General features: G+C 44.3%; 2 protein-coding genes across 5 annotated transcripts in view; both read left to right on the forward strand.

Annotated features, from left to right (window-relative positions):
* Positions 1-18,099, forward strand: part of FRAS1 (Fraser extracellular matrix complex subunit 1) — a 465,438-nt gene extending 447,339 nt beyond the window's left edge. For both annotated transcript variants that reach the window (XM_030877950.2, XM_060299521.1), the window contains 5 exons: positions 1,868-1,984; positions 7,395-7,561; positions 10,433-10,638; positions 11,849-11,995; positions 14,070-18,099. In XM_030877950.2, the coding sequence (XP_030733810.2) occupies positions 1,868-1,984; positions 7,395-7,561; positions 10,433-10,638; positions 11,849-11,995; positions 14,070-14,663 (1,231 nt within the window). In that variant the 3' untranslated portion in view covers positions 14,664-18,099. The remainder of the gene's footprint in view (positions 1-1,867; positions 1,985-7,394; positions 7,562-10,432; positions 10,639-11,848; positions 11,996-14,069) is intronic.
* Positions 18,100-25,181: 7,082 nt separating this feature from the next.
* ANXA3 (annexin A3) overlaps positions 25,182-27,336 on the forward strand; it is a 58,817-nt gene continuing 56,662 nt past the window's right edge. The window contains exons 1-2 of one of the 3 annotated variants that reach the window (XM_060299526.2): positions 25,182-25,324; positions 26,716-26,837. The gene's annotated coding sequence lies outside the window, so the exon portion shown is untranslated. Of the gene's footprint in view, positions 25,325-25,805; positions 25,827-26,715; positions 26,838-27,336 lie in introns of those variants that run through there. The other 2 variants (XM_060299527.2, XM_030877960.3) reach the window with 2 other exon arrangements.

Consider the following 27,336-nt stretch of genomic DNA (forward strand, 5'->3'; position numbering starts at 1 on the left):
ACATTGTAATGTTGGTTAGGATGTTCACAGTAGGCCTCGTTTAGAAGGAACATTCGAGCAAAGACTTGAAGGTGGTGCTAGAGTTAACTATGCAGAGTACCGGGGAAGGGGTTCCTGGCGAATTTCCTGCGGTGTCTGGTGTGGCTGGAGCGGAGTGAATGAGGAGGAGGGTAATAGGCAGGAAGGAGCTGGGTGTCGGGCCGCCGTGGAACCTTCTAGGCCAGTGTGCGGACTTTGACTTTCACTCTAGTGCAACAGGAGCCGCTGCAGCGTTTGAGGGGAGGAGCAACAGGATCTGGCCTGACTTTTGGAAAGCAAGGGTCAGGCATGGACACTTCTGCCTAATTAACTGTTTCTATTAATTAAGAGTTAGTATTCACGTTATACAGGTCAATTTTTGTGTAATTCAAAGATAGCATACAAGATCTGGGCTTCCCTGGTGGCGCAGTGGTTGAGAGTCCGCCTGCCGATGCAGGGGACACGGGTTTGTGCCCCGGTCCGGGAGGATCCCACATGCCGCGGAGAGGCTGGGCCCGTGAGCCATGGCCGCTGAGCCTGCGCGTCCGGAGCCTGTGCTCCGCAGCGGGAGAGGCCACAACAGTGAGAGGCCCACGTACCGCAAAAAAAAAAAAAAGATAGTATACAAGATCTCATTTCCTGCTGGTCCAAGCTTTGGAGAAAGATAAGGATCGTGTGAGAAAACTGCAGACATACAGACACAAGCTTTGGGGGCATGAAGGGGCTTAGAAACTAAGCCCTGAAAGTTCGCCAGGTTTGGCTAAAATCATACAACCGTGGCAGAGGCAAAGCAAGAGTAGGGTTAGACTATCTTCCCGTTTCCAGCCTGTGCCATCCCACTAAACTGAACACAGGCTGTGTCCTAAAGATTTTATTTCCTTGTTTATTTATGTTTACCAAATCTTTGCTATCACTTTACTAATAAACAGATACAAAGAATACAAAAGAAATGGTCAAAGGATGAACACAGAGGATACGAGAACTGTTCACGATCACAATAGTTAGAATTAGGATTCACGGCCCTGAGCACCTCATTCAATGGATGGCAGCCTCCCAGGGCCCTTGAAGAATCTTCCTGAAGCTTCTGGCTGTCTGGCTGCCTTCCAGGCAAACTGCCAGGGCTGGGCTGCTACCGATGACAGGTGTGGGAAGTGAAGTAGGTGAGGCTACAAAGGCTCCACGCTTTCAGGTTCATGACCTACAGAGTCCCGTACCCCACCATAAACGTGGAAATTCCCAGCAAGTCATCTCCGATGAGGAGTGATTTTGTTCTTCAACTTCGTTTATAAAGGGATGAAGCCGTAGAGTTTGGGAGAGAAGACTTGAAGCTGAATGCTAATGATGGGGGTGGGGCGTTCTCTGGAGTGGGGTCCTTTAACCCTGAGGCCTTTGCCACCTATTCAATCAGAGCAGCAGCAGCCCGCAGGGTCACATCTCAATAAATAAAAGCTTTTGTAGTGGAGAATGTGTAACAGGGTGTCAGTCAACAAGAGACACTGAACAGAAATTGTCAAGTAAGTTTCATGGGACTCTAAAGGAAATCTAGTTCTGTTTTGCCTTCACCGGAGCCTTTTAGATTTTTATCAACAGTGTGCCTTTCTCAGCATTTCTTATGAAAAGGACTGGACTAAGTGAAAAAGGAGCTCTATTTAACACCTTTGGATAGTACTCTAAAGGTTAAAACAGTCAGTGATGAATTCCTGAAACTTGTGTTTGCAGACCCTTAAAGTTCTTGGTCGGATGCTGAACACAAATATCATCCGAAAACCGTTTAATGAAGTGTGTTTCTGGGTAAGTAAATAATCTATAAATTGGTCCCTCTAACCACAGTCTGCCTGCATGTTTCCAGGAAGGACTACTCCGGGGAGTACACCATCTACCTGATCCCTTGCACTGTGCAGCCCACTCAGCCTTGGGCGGACCCAGGAGAAAAGCCTTTGGCCTGCACTGCACATGCCCCAGAAAGGTAGGGAAAGACAGTTGAGCCTCACTATTGCGAACTTACCTACTCGCTAACATTTATTTGTATTTAACCTCAAACCCAGTTTTCGTGGTGCCATTCCCATCATTCCTTGACATGCAGAGTGGCGAAATAGCGAGTCGTCTGACCCACATTCCCAGCTCAGATCCAGCAAGACAACCCTCTGCCTTCTCATACTGTAAACAAGTGTTTGTTTTTTTTTTTACATCTTTATTGGAGTATAATTGGTTTACAATGGTGTGTTAGTTTCTGCTTTATAACAAAGTGAATCAGTTATACATATACATATGTTCCCATATCTCTACCCTCTTGCGTCTCCCTCCCTCCCACCCTCCCTATCTCACCCCTCTAGGTGGTCACAAAGCACCGAGCTGAGCTGATCTCCCTGTGCTATGGGGCTGCTTCCCACTAGCTATCTACCTTACGTTTGGTAGTGTATATATGTCCATGCCACTCTCTCGCTTTGTCACAGCTTACCCTTCCCCCTCCGCATATCCTCAAGTCCATTAAGACAGGAACTAGTGTTCCTTTTACGGTCTGTTTAGTGCCATGGTTTTCGAATTTTTGTGCTTTGTGTTGGTGGTTTTGCTGTTTAAAATAGCTCCCCAGCATAGTGCCGAAGTGCTGTCTAGTTTCCTAAGTACAAGAAGGTGGTGAGGAGCTTGATGGATTGCTAGATAAGCTTCATTCAAGCATGAATTTCAGTGCTGTTGCCATGAGTTCTATGTGAATGAATCAACAATGTCTATCAAATAAGGTGTCTTTAAACAGAAACATGCATGAAACAGGGTTAGGTATTGATCACTGGTTGAAAATGTTGTGACCAGAGGCTGCAGGAACTTGACCCTGTATTTCCCTCAGGAGCAAATGGTTCACTGTTCACTCATTCAGTGTTCATTGCAGCGTTATAGAATGTAACTGCAGCGGATAACAAGAATCAACTGTCCATCAGCCCATCCCCACCTGTGACCTGAGACTGTCCGTGTTGTGCCAATGTTCACTCATTCAGCCAGTATTTATTCAGCTCTTATCGTGCACTTGGCTCTGGCCTCGGCATGGAGACTAGAGGAGAGGATTAAAAGTCACCTCTGCTCTCAGGCAGTGTATAGTCTAGTGCCACCTTTCTAGGAGCTGAGCAAAGTGAATAGAAAACATTTCAGAGGAAAGACACTGCAGACAGAATCTGACATTATCATTAAGAGAAGATAATTTGGAATGCGACTTTCAAATGAACAGTCTGAGAGGTGGCCATTGGATTTGGCAATGGGGAAGTGGTTGATGATCTTGACAAAGGGCAGGTTCAGTGGACTGAGGGCGATGAAGCCTGACTGGAGTGGGTTCAAGAGAGGGAGGCAAGAATGTGGAGACAAGAGGGAACAACAATGCTTAGGGAATTTTGTTATAACGGATGTCAGATAGAGAGGCATTAGCGGGAAACAGATGAAGGGTCAAAGGAGGTTTAATTTGTTTGTGTTTTAGCGTGCAAAATATTTCAGGATGTTTGTATGCTGGTGGGAATAACCCTATTGGTCTGTTAGGGGAAATGTGACAATGCAGGGGGAGGAGGGAAGATCTGCAGAGCCGAGTCCTTGAGTAGGGCAGGGGATAGACCTGGGACATGAGGGGAAGGGCCGGCCTTAGCCAGAAGCACAGAGAGCTCATCCACTGGAAGAGGAAGGCAAGCACAGTCTATGGATACAAGTGAAGGGAGAATTAGCAGACTGGGAGGGGAAGGATGCCAGGGGAGACATCTGACTGAGTCTGTTTTCTCCATGAAATGAGAAGCCAAGCATTAGCTAGAAGTGAGCAACAATGAGGTTTGAGAAGAGAGGAGGAAGTAAAACAGAGTCGTCTCAGAAAGTGGGAACGTAAGCGCGGTAGAGTTACAGCTGGCAGCAGATCGGCAGTGCTGAGGGCCCCATTGAATTGTTTTTAATATTACTGATGTAAGATGAATAGCACACATTTAAAGTACATACAATTTGGTCAATCTTGACATACGTGTACACTCGTGAAACATCACCACAATTAAGATAGGGAATATATCTGTTTCCTTCAAAGGTTTCCTCATGGCCCTTTGTTATCCCTCCCTCCCTCCCATCTCACCCCAGGCCACCCCTCCTCCCCAGGTGTCCGCTGATCTTTGTGTCACTACAGATTACTTTGCATTTTCTGCTAATTTATATACATTTATATATATACGTGGCATCACACAGCATTCTTTTTCTCTAACTGCTTTTGTTCAACACGATTATTTTGACTCATTCATACTGTTGTGCATATCAGTAGTTTGTTCCTGTTATTGCCGAGTTGTGTTCCATGGTATGGACACACTAAATTTGTTTATCAAATCGGTCAGTTGATGGACATTTGGGTTGTTTCCAGTTTGGGCTATTATAAATAAAGCTGCTATGAACATACATAGACAAGCCTTTATATGGACACATGGTTTCTGTTTTCTTGTGTAAATACCTAGGAATGGAGTGGCTGGATCCCATGGCAGATGTATGTTTAACTTCTTAAAAAAGTGTCACACCATTTCCCAGTGTTTGCAAATGTGTAACTGTGTGTGTACATTCCCACCATGAGTATGTTAGTGTTCCAGGTCCTCTGCATCCTGGTAAACATGGTCACTGAGGGTCTGGTGTGGCTGGAGAGTTAATGAGTGAGATTAAAAGAAGAGGTGAGCTGGGAAGATAGGAGGTGGCAGTTAGAGAGGGAAGTGTTTGAAAATGAGTTTTTTTGGAGGAGGTGCCTAGTGTGATGGTGGAGGGTAGGTGGCTGCAGTGGGGAGGAGAACTCGCTGTTTGGAAGTGAGGACATCAAGGAACTGAGAGGCTAGGGGAATAGAAGGTTCATCCGTGCAGATGTTGAAATCACGGAGACTGAGGGCAGAAGCAACGCTGGAGAGCCCGTAGTCAGCCAAGTGTGGGAAGGATGGTGACCAGGAAAATGGCAGTTGGTTGCAGAAAGGAAGAATAGAGGGCAAATCGTCTGAAGAGAATTGCTGGGGAATTTTTATTCATGTAATACATTTTTTTAATTATGAAATATTTTAGATACCCAGAAGACCATATATCGTGGATATATAAAACCTCAAGAACATTACCTAGCTGCAATGAATTGGGTATCCCTTGGGCTATGATACTGATGATAAGAGAATATAATAACTACCACTGCTATTAGTGACCGTGTATGGAGGGCAGACTGTGTGCTTACTCTGTACTAAGCTCTTAACATTCAATCTGCATTACAATGATCCCCCACAAATTGGTACTGTTATCTCCATTTTATAACTAATGAAACTGGGAGTCAAAGAAAAAAAAAGAAATAGAACATTTCCGCTACCATTTAAACACCCTCAGTGCCCCTTTCAGCTATACTCTCCCCAACTCTCCACTAAGGTAACCACTAGCCTGATATTTGTACTTATCATCCCTTGTTTTGGTTTATGATTCACCTCATATTTACTTCTACATGGTTTTGCATGTTTTTGAACTTTATATAAAAATTTCATACTGCGTGAATTCTCTCTGCAGCTTTTTTTTTTTTTTTTTTTTTTTGCGGAACACGGGCCTGTCACTGTTGTGGCTTCTCCCGTTGCAGAGCACAGGCTCCTGACGCGCAGGCTCAGCGGCCATGGCTCACGGGCCCAGCCGCTCCGCGGCATGTGGGATCTTCCCAGCCCGGGGCACGAACCCGTGTCCCCTGCATCGGCAGGCGGACTCTCAACCACTGCGCCACCAGGGAAGCCCTCTGCAGCTTTTTTTTCCCTCAGTGAATCACTTGTTGATTCATAAGTGAAATCATCATTTATGTTGATCCATGTAGCTGCAGTTTGTTTTTCACTGCATTAAGGTAGCCTTCATAGGAAGAGTCCACAATTTATTTGACCACTCTATTTGGCTTATAATCCCAGATCCTCTCTATTACAAACAATACTCTATGTGTCTCTTAGTTACATGTGTGAGAAGAGTTTCTCCAGGGTAGGTGCTGGATTTTTTTTTTTTTTAAGAGGAGAGAGGAACAAAGATTTGAAATGGCAAAAAGGAGCCAAAAAGGCATTAACCCCTTCTCCAGTCCCAGTGCTGTGTGGGTGTGGAAGTCTGCAGCGTGAAGAGTATTGCTGGAGTGTACTGAGGCCTCAGGGTTGATATTCTTCCCTTACATCAGGGGCATCTTTACCTGTGGGTTCCCTGTTATTCCCAGGGTGACTTTCCCCCTTGGGCCTAATTTTGCTTTTGATCATCTCCATATCTTTCAATATGGATGCAGTAGAACTACAACACAACAAATAATCAAGCCTGACTGGAAATTCAGACTTATTTCAAAAGAATTGTGTCTCCTATTATGCCTATTTTTGTGAGTCTGTCATACGTATAACCTTGTAAGTCATCATTATCATCATCTCAAGTCCTTTCTTCATTCTCTTTAATCAATAAGTATTTATCAAGTGTCTTATGTCCTGGCACTGTGTGGATTCTGGTAATAAATACCAACATCAACAAGAAAAACCTATTTCCCTGAGTCAGATAAATGAACTCTTGGTACAATTAATGGTTATATCAAAGCTGTTGAAGCATGGTCAGCCTTGGTTTGTGTGGGTTTCTCCTACACCCCAAGTTCCTCCTGCACCACAGCCCTCTCAAATCCACCCCCTGGAGCAGCTTCAGTTAAAAGTAGGGAATGATCAGATGGACTTGATGGGAAGAGTAAAGCATTCAAATGATCACTTGTGCATTATTCTTTAACAAACATATGTGTTAGGAGCTTGGCCAGCATGGCAGGTACAATGGCGAGCAGATAGGCATGGATTATGACTCTATGGAATCCACAGTGGGTGAAGCAGACTTTGATCACACATTTAAACAGAATAGCAAACCACAGTAAGTACTATGAAAGAAAAGTGCACAGTGTGATGAGAACAAATGATAAGGGAGGGAAGAAAAAGAGGGTAAGCTTCCTAGAGAAAGTGGTGCTTGAGTTGAGATCTGAAGAATAAGAGTTCACTAGGCAAAGGACGGTGGCAGAGGAAGAAGGAGTGTTCCAGCAGAAGGTTCAGCAAGGCCAAAGTCAGGAAAGTTTAAAATCATTACTGCTAATCTCAAATCGGCCCTCAGGGCTTTCCAGAATGAGAGGGCCAGGAAAAGCAAAGAGCGTTGTAGAGTCTAAAGACCAGTTAGATTATTCCTGCTCCAAAGAGCAGATGAACCTCATAAGGGCCTGAACTAAATAAAGACTCTTGCCTGCAGACATCTCTTTATTCAGTAAATATGTAGCACCTACAACAAAGTACTGTTCACAATCCTGAGAAGGGTGGGAAAGGGAGGGCAGCTCAAAGGGCAAATGCAAGTCGACCCTGCTCTCAAGAAACTCTTGTTTTTCCCACATTTAGATTCCTGATACCCATTGCATTCCAGCAGACCAACCGCCCTGTCCCTGTTGTATACTCGCTCAATACTGAATTTCAGCTCTGCAACAATGAGAAGGTGTTCCTGATGGACCCCAACACATCTGATATGTCACTGGCGGAAATGGATTACAAAGGGGCCTTCTCCAAAGGTAAGTCATTCCCTTCACCCGCAGACAGAGACTCCGCTGGACTTGAGAAGCTTTCGGATAGGTCCTTGGACTAGCATCTCTGCTCATTGGCTTTCAGTCAGCTCTCCAGGGAAGATTCCCCCAGCGTGGGTTCCAGGGCAGCCAAGGTTTGGTCCAGGAACAGACCCATATTCTTCCTTCAAGCTATTTCAAAATAAGATCACGTTCTTGGTGCGATAATGATCAGCAGTGCGATACTGTGGAAGAGCACTGGTCTGAGTAGTAAGAACACTGGGGTTTCCAACCAGATTCTAACCCACTGTCTGACTTTGGGTAAACTGCTTCACCTCTCAGTTCCTCAGAGAGATTGCAATATGACCCTACTGCCTGCCAGCCTCAAAGCTATGCCAAACATACGTGTCCTCTCCAGCAGGCTTTCTCTACTTGAAATGGCTCCTCTGTCCCCTCCCTGTCCCGAATAGGGTTCCCTTGACTTTCTTCTCCTTCGGGTCTCTCTCTAAATGTTAACCTCCCAATAGACACTTGCCTTGATTTCACCAGCCAATCTAATATAAGCCTTCCTAGTTGTCACTTTCACAGAATGCTCTTCATTTTTTATAGCACTTATCACAATTTTTAACATTATAATATATATTTTTCTTTACTTATTTATTGCCTATCTCTACCACTAGACTGTAAATTCCATTAGAACAGAGATTGTGATCAAATACCAAATTTGCACACCATACCACCAGTGCCAAGGTGCTCAATAAATATTTGTTGAATGAATTAATAATAAATAAATCAATCATCTGCCTTTTCTCTCAGTTATCTCTTCTGCCTTTCTCTTATTTTTAATCTTCTGCTCACATCTGTGTTTTTTTCCCTCATCCTAAAAACACATCCCGTAACAGAAAAAGAAAATCTCTCATCCCTACCTCTCCCTCAAACTTCAGCCCATGTTCTCCTTTGCTTTTCTCTGAGAAGCTTCCTGAGGGAGTGGTGAGCACACGCTGTCCTCATGGCCGTCCTTCCCAGTCACTCCTCCATCCGTCTGCTGCAGGCTGGGTTTGTCCTACCACGGCTCAGAATCCTCTCCCGTCCATGACACCAAACCTATGGATTTGGACACTTTTTTCCTGTTTGGTTTCCTTTGCACCAGCCTCACCTGACACCATCTTACCTCTCTGGCCACTTCTCACTCTCCGGCCTTGGGTCTCCATCCTCTGCCCCATCTGTGTTGCTGTGTCCATGTTCCATGCTTGACTCCTGTTCTCACTTCAGTGCTACTCCGGTCATCCCCCTGGCTTGGCTCATCCCGTTACCCTGAACTCTTCCTAACCTCCTGCTACCCCACAGCCATTCCACAAAAATTGACCTTGTCCCTGGTCCCTCCTGAGCTTCATTTGCACACTTCCACATGCGGACCCAAACTGCCAAACCTCTCCAAGCGGGTGTCGTTCAGACACCTAGAGACGTCTAGAACTGGACTCCCCCCGGACGTGTTCCTCTCACATCCACTGCCCCACTGACTGCATCACCGTACTCCAGGTGGCCCAGCCAAAGACCTCAGGGCTATCCTCTGCTTCTGGTTGCCTCCTGTATCCCATCTATCATAAGATGAATGCTTCCAACTCCTAGACATTTCTTGAATGCATCCCCTTGCCTCACTGCTATATTTTGGATACCTATTTCTTGCTAGAGCATTAAAATAACTCCCTACCTGTGATTCTGGTCTCTTTGTCTTCATTCTCCATGTTTCTAAAGCCCAGGTGCGTTGACATTAAGCCCCTGTTTAAAACCTTCCAGCGTTCCCTATTACTCCTATACTCAAGTCCAGAATCCTCACACCATTAATCAACCTTCCCGGGAGTCTCTCCTGCCAGAGCCCTCCCGACGCCCTCCACCCCAATCGCTGGCCTACCCAGTGCCATAGTAGACGCTCGGGATGAACATCTGAAGTCAGACGAATTTGTGCTCAAATCCTCCCCACCACGGGTCCCAGATACGAAATGCTGGACAAGTTATTTAAAATAGGGATAATAATTGAACCTATCTCTTAGGCCCTTGGGAGGATTAAATAAGATACTGTAGGTAAAGAACTTGATGCCCTAGCAGGAACTAAGGAAAAGTACCTACACCGGGGCTGATACCTTTCCAGCATTCCATATGTTGTACATGGACTTGCTTTTGCCTAGATTGCTCTCCCCAGCTTCTCCCACCCGCCTCAAATGCTCTATCTGACAAATGCCTACTCATCGTTCAGGATACTGCCCAATGTCATCTCTTCTTTAAATCCTTCCATACCTTTCCTCAGGAAGATTTTTGTGCTCAGCTATATGCTCACTTGATGTTACGTACCTTCCTCTGTTGTACGCAGCAGTATAACATGGACGTTAATAGTGTGGGTTTTTCGAGACAAAGCACTTTGACTTTGAATCTCACCCTCCCCACTTACTAACTTTGTGACCTTGAACAAGTCACTTAACCACTCAATTTCCTCATCTGTAAAACCTCGTGAGCACTACATGAGTTCTTCCATGGGAAGGAGTTAGTACAGTACCTAGCAAATGGTATGAGTTCGATAAATGTCAGCTATTATTAGCAATTGCTTTGCTTTTATTTCTGCCCTCTCATCTGTGTCTCACTCACCTTCGTATCCCCTGCACGTAACAGAGTGCTTGCCCCACCCTAAATACTTAAGTAACATTTACTGATTAAAAGAAGCTATGCATGAATGAATGTGTACTTTAGGGGCACATGGACCCCACAGCTCTTCATAGAAAGGTACTTTTGACTCTATAGGAGCATGTTAAATCCTTCCTATCTTTGACACTTTTTTTCTCTTTAATCTTAAAGTCTGACCTAATTAATGCCTTGCAATCTTTTCAGGTCAAATCCTTTATGGCCGAGTACTTTGGAATCCAGAACAAAACCTTAATTCTGCTTACAAACTCCAGCTGGAGAAGGTCTATCTTTGTACCGGCAAGGATGGCTACGTGCCTTTCTTTGATCCCACGGGGACAATCTACAATGAAGGGCCACAGTATGGATGCATTCAGCCAAACAAACACCTAAAACACAGATTCCTGCTGCTGGTATGCTAACTGTTAGGGTTAAAGGGCTGACACACGAGTAGCTTTCCTCAGCTATGGTTTTTGCCTGAAGCAGATAGAACCCCACTCTTGATGGTTTTCTACAGATATTGTTGTTGTTACTTCTATCAGCTTAATGTTAGTATTGGGTTGGCCAAAAAGTTCGTTCGGTCTTATGAAAAAACCCGAACAAACTTTTGGCTAACTCGATACATATTACCAACTGTGAAGGTTTGGTGGGTAACAAGACAAGCTGTTACTGATGTTCTAGGAAGAGGAAAGTCTAAGCCAGTGTTTCTCGAAGTGTGTCCCAGAAACCCCTGAACATCCCCAATATTCTTTCAGGGCGTCCACAAGGTCAGAACTACTTTCATAATGATATGATGATGCTTGCCTTTTTCATACTCAGTCCCTCATGAGTGCCAAGAGTACGAAGGTTTCATTGATAGGGATTCAGATTCGACATTGTGACTAATCTTTAGAAAAAAATACCACTTACTGAGCTTTGATTTAGTATCCAAAAAGAATATCCATAATTATCTGAAAAAGTTATTCAAACATTTCTCTGTCTTCCAACTACATAGCTTATGTGAGGCCAGATTCTTCATATACTTCAGCCAAAACAACATGTCACAACAGATTGAATACAGAAGCAATTGTGAGAATCTGGTTCTTTAACAGAGATTTGCAAAAATGTAAAACAATGCCAGCTCTCTTTTTGGGAGGTGGGTGTGAATACAGACATTTTCACTAAAAAATATGTTACTTATGTTAACATGTTGTGAGTTTCTCATTTCTATTTTAAAATGAATTAGTAAATGCATTTTTTAAAATTGTTAATTGTAACATAATTACAGTGTTAATTTTAATACAGTAAATATTGATAGATATCAGTCACATAAAATGAAACTTTGGGGGGAGGTGGTCCTTAATTTTTATGTTCTGAGACCAAATAGCTTGAGAATTGTTGGTCTAGGCTCTCTCACCCATTGGGTTTTGAGATCACAGAGGCCACCAAGTGTCCTCCCCTGAAGAGGGCAGTTGGTGCCCAGAGGCAGCGGTCAACTTAAGGAGAGGGCTCCTGCAGCATGTGCCCTCCTGACCCGACCCAAAGGAGGAGTGGAGAGTACCTTTCTCCTCCCAGTGACTGCCACCTGCCAGCTCAGTGGTTCCGTCTTTCTAAATCTTGCGTTTTTTTTTTCTGAAATCCTAGGACCGCAGTCAGCCAGAGGTAACGGACAAGTACTTCCACGACGTGCCCTTTGAAGCCCACTTTGCTTCTGAGTTGCCTGATTTCCACGTGGTCAGTAGCATGCCAGGCGTGGATGGATTTACTCTGAAGGTGGACGCACTCTATAAGGTGAGTGTGGTGAGAAGAATAGAAGCACAGGATCAAGGTCACTTTAAAGGTTACAAAAAGGTGGATGACATCATCTCTTTGATGTCAGTTTCTTTTTATAGCATTCTTCCTGGCAGGTCTTTTTTTATTGTTGTTAAGCTCATCATTCAGCCAAAATTTTACCGTCTATCCAATAGACCAATAAAATTCTTTAATTTGCATGTACTCACTCATCATGGCTCTTTGCTGCACCAGCTGATTTTCACAGGCATGTGGAAATATTTAACAAACTCATAAATACAATTCAGTAATTTAGAATGGCAAGAATTACTAGTATTCAATAAGCAAAAATACTCTAAGTCCCAGTAATAAAAATAAACTTCCAAGATCAAATTCCACTCTTCTTTGTCTCCCAATAGTAAGCCATGACCTTGGATTTCAGAACTATTATCACTCTTCAGAAGTTATTTCAAAATCATGGAGGGTTTCCATGGGGGCAGATGAGAGGGAAATAAAATACTTGATGACATAACTCAGGGGAGGATCCAAGAAGTGTTAAGATTTAGCAGATTTTTGTCAAGTATCTGTGTATTATGCAGAGTAGGTGGTTAGTGAATATTTGTTGAATGACTATTTTAGCTAAAGTTCATCAATAAATAGTAAATTGGCATAGAAAACAATAAACGGTACTGGGAATAAATGTGATTATTAATACTATTACTCCACTGCTATCAATAAAGACCAACACATCATAAGTGATGACTGAGCTAAAGAAACCATGAAAGGTAAATTCTTAGGGCTATTTCATGCACAGATAGTGAAACTGAAAAAAAATGTGAATATCTGACCCAAGATCACCTGAATGTGGAAATAAAACAGCACCCCAAAATATTCGGTTCAGTTCTCTATTCACAGACACCAACCATGGCTAATACTTTTCTTTTTCTTTCTTTTTTCTTTTTTTTTTCTTTTTTTTACTTCATCAAAACCTTTCTGCTACAGTTACAGTGGCATATTTACTAATCTTTAAATGCGCCATACATAGTCTTACCTCAACATTTTTCTTAAAGGGTGCCAGTTATGGTCTGATTTATTCCATGACTTTAAAAGCAAGAGGTTCTTTAGTGGATCAATTTCCTTTCTTTGTTTTTTTTTTTTTTTTTTTGCGGTACGCGGGCCTCTCACTGTTGTGGCCTCTCCCGTTGTGGAGCACAGGCTCTGGACGCGCAGGCTCAGCGGCCATGGCTCACGGGCCCAGCCGCTCCGCAGCATGTGGGATCCTCCCAGACCGGGGCACGAACCCGTGTCCCCTGCATGCGCAGGCGGACTCTCAACCACTGCACCACCAGGGAAGCCCCCTTTCTTTGTTTTAATTGAAACACATTTGATATACCATATTATGTTCTTTTCAGGTGGACTCCAGTGGCAAGAATTACTTGCAGTGATCTGACATTTGCATACGTTATGAAATGATCAATGTGATAAGTCTAGTAACCATCTGTCCCCATACAAAGCTATTACAGTATCATTGGCCATGTTCCTTATGCTGTGTATTACATCTCCTGGCTTATTTATTTGATAACTGGAGGTTTGTACCTCTTAAGCCTCTTCACATATTACAGTGCTCCCCACACCCTCCTCCCTCTGGCGACTACCCATTTGTTCTCTGCATCTATGAGACTGTTTTCATTTTGTTTTGTTTGTTTGTTTTGTTTTTCAGATTCCACAAATAAGTGAAATCATATGGTATTAGTCTTTCTCTGTCTAACTTATTTAACTTAGCGTAATGCTTTCTAGGTCCATCCGTGTTGTCACAACTGGCAAGATTCTTTTTTATGGCTGCATGGTATATCTATATACACACACACACCCCACATCTTTTTCCATTCATCTACTGATGGACAGTTAGGTTGTTTCCATATCTTGGCTACTGTAAGTAATGCTGCTTTGAACACTGGTGTGGCTAATGCTTTTCTTGAAACCGTTTATCTGTTGGGGCTTGTGGTGGGCAGCTGTCTTTCCATTGCCTTTCCTCAGAGGTGGCCTGTGGGCCAATGACATGTTTGCTTTGTCTCGCCATCTCCTCCTTCTGCAGGTGGAAGCCGGACACCAGTGGTATCTCCAGGTGATCTACGTCATTGGACCTGACACCATCTCAGGTCCCAGGGTCCAGCGCTCTCTCACGGCCCCTCTGAGGCGCAACCGAAGGGACCTGGTGGACCCCAGTGGCTGGCTGACCCTTGACGAGTCCCTCATCTATGACAATGAAGGGAACCAAGTCAAGAATGGCACCAATATGAAGTCGCTGAATCTGGAGATGGAAGAGCCAGCTGTAGCTGCTTCTCTATCCCAAACCGGGGCGTCTATCAGCAGCGCCCTTGCTGCCATCATGCTCCTACTTCTGGTGTTTTTGGTGGCTTGTTTCATCACCAGGAAACGCCAGAAACAGAGGAAGAAGCCGCCCACGGGGGACATTTTGGAGGAATACCCTCTGAATACCAAGGTGGATGTGCCCAAGAGGGGCCTGGACAGGGTGGAGAAGAACGTGGACAGACAGTACTGCACTGTGCGGAACGTCAACGTACTCAGTGAAACCGAGGGTGCTTATGTGTTCAAAGGTGCTAAAGTAAAAAAATTGAATCTGGAAGTCAGAGTTCACAACAATTTGCAAGACGGAACAGAAGTTTAATGGAGGAGATCCATGAGTATTTTTTTTCTAAAATCATTTTTATAAAACGGGGGAAAATACTGGTATTTTTATAATCTCGCTGATTGAAAAGGGAAAACTATAGCTTTGAGTGGCGGAGGCACACATCACATGCATCAGCTCACAGCTGAGCTACCTCATTAAACAAAGAACCACTGAGACCCCAGAGGATGGAAGTAGTTCTTTCCGTGGATCCCATTAACCATGTCAGCAGTGACAAATTGTTCCTTCTGTAAGGCTGATCTTAGAAAGGCAGTGTCTGGTGTTAGGACAGGAGTGAGCTCCACAGCTGGTGGAGCTCAGAGGGCTGGGGGTGTACCAGGCAGGTCTCAGAGGGAGAGAGACAGGGATGCAGGGCCTTTGGTCTCCTCCCCCGACTCCAGCTCCCTTCTGCTTGAGATTTTCCTTGGCCTCTGCACAGCAGAGTTCACGTTGCTGACGCCCAGGTTCTGCTCAGAATTCTGCTAATCAGCACCTGTGTGTCTGCTCGTGTGTCCACTTGACAACCTGCCCTCCGTGGCTTCTGATCGTACCTTGCATCACCAGCCCTTTTCACCTGGGAGTTCAAAGTGGTCTGGACCAGAGCATTTCTCCACAACTCAAGGGAGAAACCTCAGCCTCGCCTGTCAGGCATCAGGCACAGTGGAACCCTCCTTATGGAGGGGGGGACTGAAACCTGGGGAAAGGAGGGACCTGGCAGGCGCCTCAGAGAACATCAGTGATGCCCTGCACCCTAGGCCCAGGGGGATGCCCTTGTGCCCGGCTGGTTCACACTGCAGCCAGGACACATGCAGACATCCTCCCTGACAAAGGATGCCACCAGGCAAGACTGCCGCACTGTGGCCTTTTTATTCAGCATTGCTGTGGATGCTTGAAACACCTACCACAGTTCCTGCTACCCCAGGCTTTTCCCAGTCCAATAACAGACAAGCCGTGTGCTTTGCTAGCTGTGGGGTTTTTATTTTGTTAGGGCTGCAGAAAAGTCAGAGATTTATTTGAATAAAGCAAATGAGGAGAAAGCTCAGGCCAGAACGAAATCAGAGTTAATGGATGCCAACTAGTCGTCATAGCAGAAAAGTACTAGTACTCACAGTCGAAAAGTACTAGTACTCCCAGCAGATAAAGTACTGGTACAGCAGGTAAAGTACTAGTACAGCAGATAAAGGCACCGTTCCTGGTACAGTGTTTCAGGGATTTCTCTTTCGGGGGTTCTTTTTTTGGTAGCTCAGGCACTTATTTTATTATATCAGCACATGACGAGGCCATGGACACATGGCTTTAAAATGATTTCGTGTTCAAATAGCAGCTTGATGATGTACGTAGTGTGCGCACCGCTTGCTTTTGTGTTTCAGTTTTGTTTCTGCTGTATTGGCAAAAATATAAGCATGCATGTCGTGTTATTTTGAACTGCAGGCACCATTCCATTGTTCAGGAGTAAGAGACACGTCCCCTTCCTGATGCACGGCACACTGTAATCACTGAGCAGATCACAGAGCATTCACGTTGTGTAATATTTGTATTAGGATGACCCTAGCTCTTTGAGAACATTCCACACTGGAAATACTTTGGTCCTAAAAGCTAGAAAGAATCAACCGTGAAAGGTTTTAGGCATCTCAGCCAAAATCCAAGCTCCTTGAGAGAAGGGCGGGTGTGAGCCGTGCCTTGGGTTCTCCAGCAGTGCCTTGTGCACAACGAGCGCTCCAGGAATATTTGTTCAGTAAACAAACGAATGGTGTCATGGGTGAATCATAGAGGAATCGATTTAGGGAGGGGAGGAGAGAGACTGTGGTGGCAATATCACAAGTGTAAGTAGAGGGGAAAAAAAACTCTCTCTTCTACTTGGATTACAAAATAATCTTCTCATTGGAGCAAAGAAGCACCACTTGACATAGGCATGAATCTGGCAGTGGGCTTGAGGAGGACTGAACAGAAAAGCTGTAATAATGTATTAGCAGGAGGTGAGACTGTGAATCGTTCTCCAGAGCAGGACATTTAGAGGAAAGTCTGACTTAGCAACTCCGAGCTGAGCACAAAGTTCGCAGGAGAAGATGAGTTGGAGTGAGTGAGCCCAGAACCTGATACTCCTGACTGCTCAGATGCTACTCGAGGCCAGCTTGGGTGTTAGGGCTGGAACTTCTGTATTGGACTCACGAACACCCAAAACTGGTGTCTCATGGCTGGAGAGCTCATCAGCTGAGCATGGAATCCTCTCCGGAACAACCTAGAAAGTTGATGCTAATTCTGCAAGGACAGGAAGCCAGTTGCTCATGGAGCAACGTTTGACTGGGCCTGTTGTTTAGCACTGCTCCTCGGTCCCTGAATGCTTGCACGTTGAAGCAGTAACTTTCCACTTGCTTGAATAGTCTTCTTGCACTGCCCTTCTCTTCCTGCTAAATAGGGCACATGGGTGGGCAGAATGCAGACAGATGGCAGAACGGAGCCAGTGCGGGAAGGAGTGGAGACTGATCTGAGTGCACCTAGCAGCCTCCGTGGAACAGTTCTCGAATGACACGAGCAGCATTGCTGAGGACTGTGAGATAGTGAGTTATCAGCGTGAAAGGAAAGCCCTTGGGTATCCCCGCCTCCCTTCCTTTCTATCCCCCACCACATACACTTTATTGAGTGCTGATCCTTCCCTAGTGGACGCACACTTGTGAAATAGAAATCGCTCCGAGATGTACAACTGAGATTTACTTCTTTGATACAGAATTTTTCATTTCTTTTATGTTTTATACTTCATACTGGGAAGCAGAGAACTTGGTGACTGATGTGCAGTTATACTTCAGCCAAAGCTCTCCTTTCGGTTTTTCTAACTTGCTCACTAAGGCCTTGTGTGTGGTTTACTAACGCTTTATGCCACGTCTTTAGGTGAGAAGGAACAAAAGACCCTCAGGGGTTGCTATTTGCTATCACATGCTGGCTGTGAAGGCTAAAAGATAGAAGCGTCTGCACCTTTGCCCTTAGATTGTACCCCAGGCCTCCTGGCGGACTCACACAGATTCTGACAGGTAGAGGCAGAAAGAGTGTTGGGGTGTGTTTTGCACAGTTTTACAATAGTCAGTCTCGGTGTCCCACAGGTATTCATTCTTCTTGGATACGACACACCTGCTCAGACTTGAGTAAAACATCCGTGGTGCTGTCAACCTGATTTCTTGACTCTGAAATGATCTTTGTATTTCCAATACCAATTTGTGTGTTATGAATTTCTGATTTCTCCAATAGCATATGCCACTATATAAATTTGTATTCATAAATGACAGTCTGGTTGTGGTTTTTTTGCTGTGTTCATCTCATTAGATTCTTCATCTCATTAATGTAAGACAATGCCATTGAGATGGCAAAATCATCCTAAAATTTGAGACAAAGGTTTTTGGAGAAAATCCCTTTGAAGGGGTTGCATCCGAGACACTCGCTACTTGTGCTAAGATCAAGAATAAACTACCTATCCCCATATTATCATAGCTCTTCTTTTGCAATCTGTTGAAACCCCAGAACAAAGAGGAATAACTAAAATCTCCGTGTGCAATACAATAAGATGATTATTTACGCTATATTTATCATCATCAAACCTTCTCATGACACTTGATATAGTGTGAAAATGGCTATGTCCTTCTGTACAGGCACAAAGATTTGTTAAGTGTCCGTGACTCACCCTGGAGATGACCAAAGCTCCAAACAGGAATTTATTGGCTCGTGCGGGAAAAATGGCAGAGTCAGAATGAAACTTAGCCCAGGCATTCTGCAAGCCTGTGCCTCTGTCCCCTCTGGGAAACCAGTGACAGTGGCCAGCAGGGCTCTGCTGGCATCCTTTGATGGCACATCTGCAAACCCAGCAAGACTTGAAAAAGCATTTTTTCATGAAATCTGGGGAAAAGATGCCACAACCAAACCTGGGATTTCCTTAGATGCTGTCATGGGCTTTGTGTAAACTTTACTTCCTCACGATTTCCTATGATTGTCCCTTGCCTAACAGCAGGCTCTAAGCCCTGGGGTGCATTTCTCCCATGTAGAAGCTGTATCAGGAGCCAATCTATGAATTGTTAGGACTGGCTATGAAAATGCTTCCTGAGACCTGAAATTTCATGGCCATACAATGTAGGAAACTTGGGGGTAAGTGGCAGAAAATGAGTTCTCATTTAGATTTTGCAATATCTCACAGACTAGGGTTTTGAAGAAACATAACGAGAACAGGAGAGGGAGACTATTGAGAATATCCTACTAGATTCAACCCCATGAAATTCCTAATTTTATAAGTTAAAAATAGTCCAGTATCAGTAGTTTACACTGCTCAACTTAATATTAAGATGCCACAGTGAGTAATAAAGATTCTATCCCCAAATGAGCCTGAGATAGCTCTAAGCAGGAGCCCTTTCAATGGCTTACTGAGTAGCTAGTGGCCCAGGTAAAGTCCTAGAAACAATATCAATAACATTTCGGGCACATCTGCCAATCAAGAGCAATGACTTCTTCACCTTCTCTACCTCATTCAGTCCTGGTGAAATAGTTGTAGGTCACTGTCCTGGATAATTTTCTTTGAAAGTTCCATATGAATCCCAGAATTTCAAGTCTTTGCACAAACTGATGTTGCTTGAAAATGTTCCAAAGCTCCTATAACTCTAATTTAATGCTCGTCCCGAAAAATTCAGTCACTTGATTGATAAAACAAAATAGACCCATGGTGCAACTCTCTCTAAAAAAACTAGCAGAATGTTATCCCCATGCTCATTTTGGTTTCAGGCTACCAAGCTCCAAGACCAGCAAATTATAAAAGTTTATTAGAATCCCAGACTGGGAGAGTTTCTGTAAATTGTTAAAAAAAAAAAAAAAAGGTTTCAAGATGCCTCCCTTAAACATTCTCACTAAAGGAATGTTTCCAAAATGAACCAATCGTCTATACTAGTAACACCCAAAAGTCCCTGCGCTGCTTATTCTGTTTACCTTCACACCAATTCTCTGCCCTGTTTATGCTCCAGGAAACAGACTTCCCGAAATTGCTTCTCCGAGACTTTCTTGCACCCTTGGCTTTTGGTTGAGATTGGCCAAATGGAGACATTGATGGGAAAGAAGTTAAGGTGTCTATCCCTCCCCACTGCCTTGCTGTGGTTCTGGCAGTGCCTGCATCCCTCCTGGGCCACAGGTCCTGTTGGGCAGCCCCCTCCCACTGTCCCTGTCCTTGAGGCTCTGACAACACCGTCCCTCACTTGCCCATGCAGACCTAGAGGTAGCCATGCTTTCATCCTGTCTCTAGTCCTCTGGCTTCATCACCCCTATGGATTCCTTTAACTTAACCCTGCCCACGCTTCCATAGAGTCCCTTTTTTAAACTATTTATTCAAACCCTTTTAGTTTGCTATTTCTCTTCTGCCAGAACTATAATAGAGTCCTTAAATTCAGTGTCATTTGATTATAATTTTCTAATATAAATCAGAAATAATTAATCACTTGAACTCAAATCCTGTCTTAATTTTAAATTTGCCCATTATTATAATCAGTGGCACGCTCATAAATATTTCACACCCAGCTTTTGGTGTCTGGGAAGTCCTGATTGGAAGCATTTGCTGGCTTTTGTGTTGTATATGCCCTCACCATGGCAGAATTTAACCTAATTTCACTGAACATGGAGATGGGAAGAGATACACAAGAACACAAGTTGATATAGCATTTCTACCACACAGATAAAGTAAACATAAATAACCTCGAGATCATCAATAACAGTAAAATGTCAAGGAATTAGAAAGTTTGAGTACCTTTGCTTTTAACATAATGTATTCAATTGTGTTTATTTGATATAAATTTTAATAATGGCTCTGTTTACTTGCAAAACTCCTGAAAGTTTAGCAATCGGCTCTCTCATGCTGGGCCGGCTCAGCTCACAACTGTGAGAGAAAACATAATATCCACAACCGCTTGGTCAATTTAACCTGCTTTTGTTAGTTTTTCCCTCACATTTTACTATACTTTTAAAATATACCTCAATAACTTTGCTACATTTGACTCTCAAATTGTTCTTTTTAGCAGAAAGAAAAGGTAATATAGGAAAATTAGCTTCTTGTAAAACTACCAAGTGGTTCAATGTATTCAGAGTGGTGAAAGTTTCATCAAACAATTTTTTCTGTTTTTTTTTTTTTCTGGATGACTATAAACCTGGTTTCTGGGATCCTCGCATTTATCATTATTATCATTTTATCACCTAACATTTACTTCTGAGAAAATTCATCTGTTGAGGGAAAAGTATTAATTTTATAAATACACTATAGCATGATTCTAGTCTAAATGGTGGTAACTGGGCAGTTGTTACAACTAGAAAACCTCAAAAAAAAACAGTGCCTTTTATTTTAAAGTTGCCATCCTGAAACCAAAGTGTTCAACGCTGAACCTGGAATCATTAAAATAAATCCTACACGTAAACACCACCTGTTACTCATTTCCTTCTGGCTATAAATCCAGCTTTATTACTTCCTGGTTGTGTGGGACAGAACTTGTAGAAGTTACTGAATCCCTCTAAGCCTCCCTCTGTATTTTCAAAATAGAGGTAATCACACCTAATTTAAGCTGGTCTGTAGACTTGAAATAAGACCATTCAATTATTCAATTAAAATTTGGCTCTGATAGGATGATCTAACTGCACTGCTTGGAAGGCAGCAGTAAGCAACACCCAGTGTAGGTCATGCCCAGAGATGTTCCTATTCATTTCCTCTTACTGCTGCAACAGATTACCACAAACTCAGTGGCTTAAAACAACACGAACATGTTAGCTTACAGTTCTACAGGTCAGAAGTTCAAAATGGGTCTTACTAGGCTAAATTCAAGGTGTTGACAGGCTGCATTCCATCTCAAGGCTCCCGGGGAGAAACCATTTCCTTCCCTTTTCCAGTTTCTAGAGACCACCTATGTTCCTTAGATCATTACCCGCTCCCATCTTCAAAGCCAGCAATGACCAGTTGAGCTTTCTCATTGTACCGTCTCTCTAGTTCAGATTCTGCTTGCCTCTTCCCCACTCAAAGACCCTTGTGATTACATTTGGTCCACATCATCCAGGATAATTTCTTTATGTTAAGGTCAACTGATTAGACTTACATGTGGAATCTAAACTATGACACAAATGAACGTATCTATGAAACAGAAACAGATTCACAGACACAGAGAATAGACTTGTGGTTGCCAAGGGGGAGGGGGACTGGGGAAGGGATGGATTGGGAGTTTGGGGTTAGCAGATGCAAATTATTATATATAGAATGGATAAACAACAAGGTCCTATTGTACAGCACAGGGAACTATATTCAATATCCTTTAATAAACCATATGGAAAAGAATATGAAACAAATAAGTTCAGCTGATTAGCAAACTTAATTCCGTCTGCAACCACAATTCCCCCTTGCCATGTAATGTAACATATTCACAGATTCCAGGGGTTGTTGGACATCTTTGGGGACCATTACTCTGCCTACAATGTATGCCTATCATAATATGGGGCAGAGTTTTGAACCACAGAAGCCAGAACCCCCAAACCACTAGCCCCCTCCTGCTGCTGCTGTAAACCAGCAGATTGTCTCTTTTGCTCAAAAATTTACTTTCAGAAATGGAAGGGACCCACTCAGCGCATGCACCCATTTAGTCTGTATGTCTTCCCTGTCTGCTGAGCTGACAGGGGTCATGAGTAATGCCAGTTTCAGTTGGCAGAGAATGTGTACTTGGCTTTGGAGCCAAGGTGCTTGGGTTTGAATCTCAGCTACATGATTTGCTGCCTATGTAACCTTGGGCCAAGGTCTTATTCATGCTGTACAGTTTACGCAGCTCTTAAAAATGATACAGAATAGGACCTACCGCATCTGGTTGGGGTGAAAACTAAATAAGATGATGTGTGCAAAGTATTTAGAACAGTGTAATGGGTACTGAAAAAAAAATGTTAGCTGAATTGTTGATTATTTTGTAGTCCCAAACACCAAAATAATATTTGGCTTAGTGGTTGAGTTTTTTCCCCAAGGAAACTCTGATTTCCATGCCTAACACTCTCCTGGGGTCTAGAGACTCTCAATATTTCTACCTGTCCCCAGACCTGAATATTGGATGTAGTCGTCCTTGTTCCATTTGACAAAGCGTGGCCATGTCGCTAGCTCCCAACTCCCCCCCAGTGCCTCTCTGTATGCTGCTAAGATGGGTTAGCTTACTGTTCAGAACTATCCCCTCACTGCCCTACCCCCAATGGGAAAAGTATACTTCCCCCTCCTTCGCCATTGGGCTCAGTCCTGTTACTTGCTTTGACCAATAGGATGTTAGCAGCAGTGACGCAAGCAAGGGCTTGAGACATGCGTACATAGTTGGGTGCGCCCTCTTGTACTCTGACGTCACCAGGAGAAGAACTTCCTCCAAGTAGCTGTTGCCCCTTCAGCCAGAATGGACCCAGAATGGACCTGTGAAGCAGAGACACCTCAGCCATCCTGCAGAGCTGAGAGAATACATAAATGATTTGTTTTAAGCCCCTGTGTTTGAGGGTAGTTTGTTATATAGCATTATGGTGGCGGCAGCTAACTGATACATCTGTTCATCCTCTTAAGAGTTTTCACAATACAGCCCTGATTAAAAAGTAATCATTGGGGCTTCCCTGGTGGTGCAGTGGTTAAGAATCTGCCTGACAGTGCAGGAGCACGGGTTCGAGCCCTGGTCCAGGAAGATCCCACATGCCGCGGAGCAACTAAGCCCGTGCGCCACACTACTGAGCCTGTGCTCTAGAGCCCACGAGCCACAACTACTGAGCCTGCATGCTGCAACTACTGTAGTCCACGCGCCTAGAGCCCGTGCTCGGCAAAAGAGAAGCCACCCCTATGAGAAGCCCGCGCACAGCAAGGAAGAGTAGCTCCCACTTGCCTCAACTAGAGAAAGCCCGTGCAGCAACGAAGACCCAACAGATCCAAAAATAAATTAATTAATTAAAAAACAAAAAACTAATCATTGAACTAAACTAATCTGTATGCCTGTTCACATCTTCTCCTAGTAACCAATCACTCCCTATGCCATACAGTCAAAACTTTCTCCCTTTCTATCCTTATTTTATTTTCAAATGGTAATGTCATCAATTCACACACCTGTGAACAAGAAGCTGTATAAAATAATGTTCATTGCAGCATTATTCAAAGTAGCAAAATATTGAAACGATGCAATACCCATGATCAGGAGAATGAGGAACAAACCATGATATAGCCATAAAATGGAATACTATACAGCACTTAAAATAAATGATGAACAATTGCTACTAGAGTAGCTAGCATTGAACAGAAAGAGCCAGTGGCAGAATATACCTCATGATACCATATATTTAAAGTTTAAAAATCTGCTAAAGAGTATCATATGTTTATGGCTATATCAATATTTTGAAACAAGTATAACAACATGCATGAGAATAATAACACTGTGATTACTACTGGGTTATCTTTGGAGAAAGAGTGAGGGAAATGGGTCAGGAAAAGCACAAAAGGAACATCAATTGTATCAACATACCTTTTAAACTGTCTTGAAAACATTCTAAAAAAATACAGCATAATGTTTAAGATTTGATAAAACTGGGTGGTGAGTACACAGGTATCAATATTATTATAATATCATTTATTCTTGGTATCTTTCAAAGATTTACAATTAACATTTTTAATAGCAGTGTTTTTAAGGAGAGGCTGTGGGAGTTATTATAAACTGCTTGCTATGATCTGAATGTTTGTGTCCCCCCAAAATTAATATGTTGATATCCTAATCCCCAGAGCAATGGTCCTTGGAGGTGGGGTCTTTGGGAGGTTGTTAGGCCCTGAGTGTGGAGCTTTCCTGAATGGGATTAGTGCCCTTGCCAAAGGGTCTCCAGAGAGCTCTCTTGTCCCTTCCACGGTGTGAGGATACAGTGATATACTTTTGTGTATTTTTCTCCGTTAATGTGTCTTATGTCATTTTAATTCTTAGAGCAGCCAGGAGAACCTAGAAGGGTAGAAGAAAATTTCTCCCTGCCTGGCAGGATAAAAAACCTGCCATTTACTCCCTCTGTGACTTTGCTCACTTTACCTAATCTCTCTGTCTCAGTTTTCTCATTTATAAAATGGGGCAAATAGTATCTACCTTATAGGTTTATGGTAAGATTTAAATTAGTGCATATCTGTGAAGAATTCAGAACAGTGCCCGGCACAAAGGAAATGCTAGATAAGTGTTACGGACTGTTATTAGTGTTTAGCTGTTCGTCATCCCGTACCAGGCCCTGAGCTTCTTGGGAGTGGGGACTGTCTGATCTCTGAATCCACAACGCCTAGAACAAAACAAGCTTGCACAAAATCTGAAGAAAAGCTTAATGTAAGTTAAGGAGAAGTGAAAATCGAGGACATGGGTTTCACTTTGAGGATGATGCGAGACTAGGGCGGTAGAGTTTTAAAGTCGCCGAGGGCGAAGGGCCGAAGGCGCGCCTGCGCGGAACTGGCGCCCGGACGGCCGCGGGGCGCGGCTTCCCTTTCCCAGCCTCCGGTGGCGATCAGGTGGACTCGGGAGGCGGTGGAGGGGCGGGAGGAAGGGGCGCGGTCCGGCCACGGGCGGGAGCGAGCGCGGAGCAGCGTTGTCCGGGGCGCACTCCCTCGCTGGCCGCTCTTCCGCACGCCCGTTCCTGGGGCCGCGCTCCAGGTAAGTTCAACATCCCCCGCGTCGCCGTGAGCCTCACCAGCCACCCCGGCTGCCCCGCAGCTTGGAGCCAGGGTCGCGCCTCGGCCGGTTCCTCCGCGAGCGCAGCGCGGCCACGGGTCAGCGCTGGGCTGGCACCCACGCCACGTACCGACCCGGCTGCGGAGTGCAGGGCCCAGGGGCTCCGGCGGGCGTGGAGGCCACCGCCCCCGTTTCAGAATCGAGGAAGCTGAGGCCCCGAGCAGCAGAACTGCCTGTCCTGGGAGGGTCACCCAGTTCTGCTTGGGGCGGGGCGCAAGCTGACCAGCTGTCCCGGCGCCCTCGACCCTTGGCTTTTCGTCACAGATAGCCGCGCAGGGATACAGTTGGCCATCTTGGCGCCCCCCACCCTCAGGTCTTGGGAACAGAAGAAGAGCGGAGAGTCGGATGGTTCTCCCGGTCCCTGGCGTCGTAAGAGGGGCTGGCTCCAAGCTCTGTTCTGAGGACTTGAACCCCACCCATCCTTGTGAGCACGTCCCTCCTCTTCACTTAGGCAATTTACTTTATTTCACTTAATTTTTTTAGGAGGTAGGATAAAAGTGTATTTACATATTGGGCTTTGGGAGTCCGAGAAGTTTGCTTTTCCATGAAAAGACTCACCTTTTTCTTTGATTCCAAGAGTCTGATTCACTGCACCTGAATCATTCCCCTGGCATTTGAGTCAGCAGGTAGAGCATCTGAGTACTTGTTTGCAAGTGACCATATATAGGAAATTGTGGTTTCTGCCGGGTCAAGGAGCTTCTGGGTCAAGGAGCTTCTGGGTCTCTGGAGGCCCCTCGGGCTGCTAATAAGAAGGTTGTACCACTGCCCGGCTAAATTATTTCCAAGGATTTGTGTTCTACACAGTCAGTCAGACTCTCTCCTCTGCCAGAGGTACATTTACAACTTTCTAAAAATCAACTTCATGAAAATTGTAACTCATAAAAACATTATTCTGCAAAGATATCGCCATTGGCTTTCATGAAGGCAGAAAACTTCAAACTGACGAGAAAGGAAATTCAAAGATGTAAAGAAAACCAGAAGCTTGTTCCCAGAGCCGCGTGGTTCTGTAGAGGCATGGGCTTAAATACAGGGGCCTAAATACAGGGACCGAGGAGGAAGTAAAGGAAATGATGTAAACGCTCTAATCTCTTTCAGAAAAGGATGTTTCAGGTTCTATTGTTAGGTCATTTAGCCTCCACTGTGGAGTAATTTTTCACTTCTTAAAACCGAAATCAGTAGTAAATGTTTGTAATTTACAAATTATACTAAATCAACACATATTGAGCATTAGCTTTGACAGTGTGTGGGCGGGGCACTTGGGTAAGGCAGAAGCTTGGGGGTTAAATGTATACCCTTGGACTGTGACTGCCTAGGTTCCGTAGAGGGACACTTACTCGCTGTGAGACTGGAACGTTATAGTACAGTCGGCCCTGCGTAGCCGCGGGTTTCAAAGTCGAACCGCGGTTGGTGGAATCAGCGGATGCAGAACCCGCGGGTAAGGAGACTGTACTGTGCCTTTGAATATAGGGACCTTGAGCATCTGAGGATTTGGGCGGGGCAAGGTGGGGGAGGGGGCCTGGAACCGTGGATGCTGGGAGATCGACTGTACCTCTCTGCGCCCCAACTTCTTCATTTGCAAAGTGGAGATGTTCTTAATGATACCCAGCTCCCCTGGGTTATTGTGAGGCTGATATTCATTCATTCAATAAGCATTTTTATTTAGTACTTTTGTGCCTCAGTGAAAAAACTTGACAAAAATCTCCAGCCTTTTGGAATTGACCTTACAATGTTTCTTAATTTTTTTTAATTTTAATTTATTTATTGGCCAAGCCGCACAGCTTGTGGGATCTTAGTTCCCCAGCCAGGGATTGAACCTGCTGGGCAGTGAAAGTGCGGAGTCCTAGCCACTGGACCGACAGGGAATTTCCTGTTGTGTTTTTTTATATTACCTGCAACATAGTAAGAACTCAAAACATTAGCTGATGTGATTACAC

This window comes from Globicephala melas, chromosome 5 (genome assembly GCF_963455315.2).
Source record: "Globicephala melas chromosome 5, mGloMel1.2, whole genome shotgun sequence".
Classification (NCBI taxonomy): Eukaryota; Metazoa; Chordata; class Mammalia; order Artiodactyla; family Delphinidae; genus Globicephala; species Globicephala melas.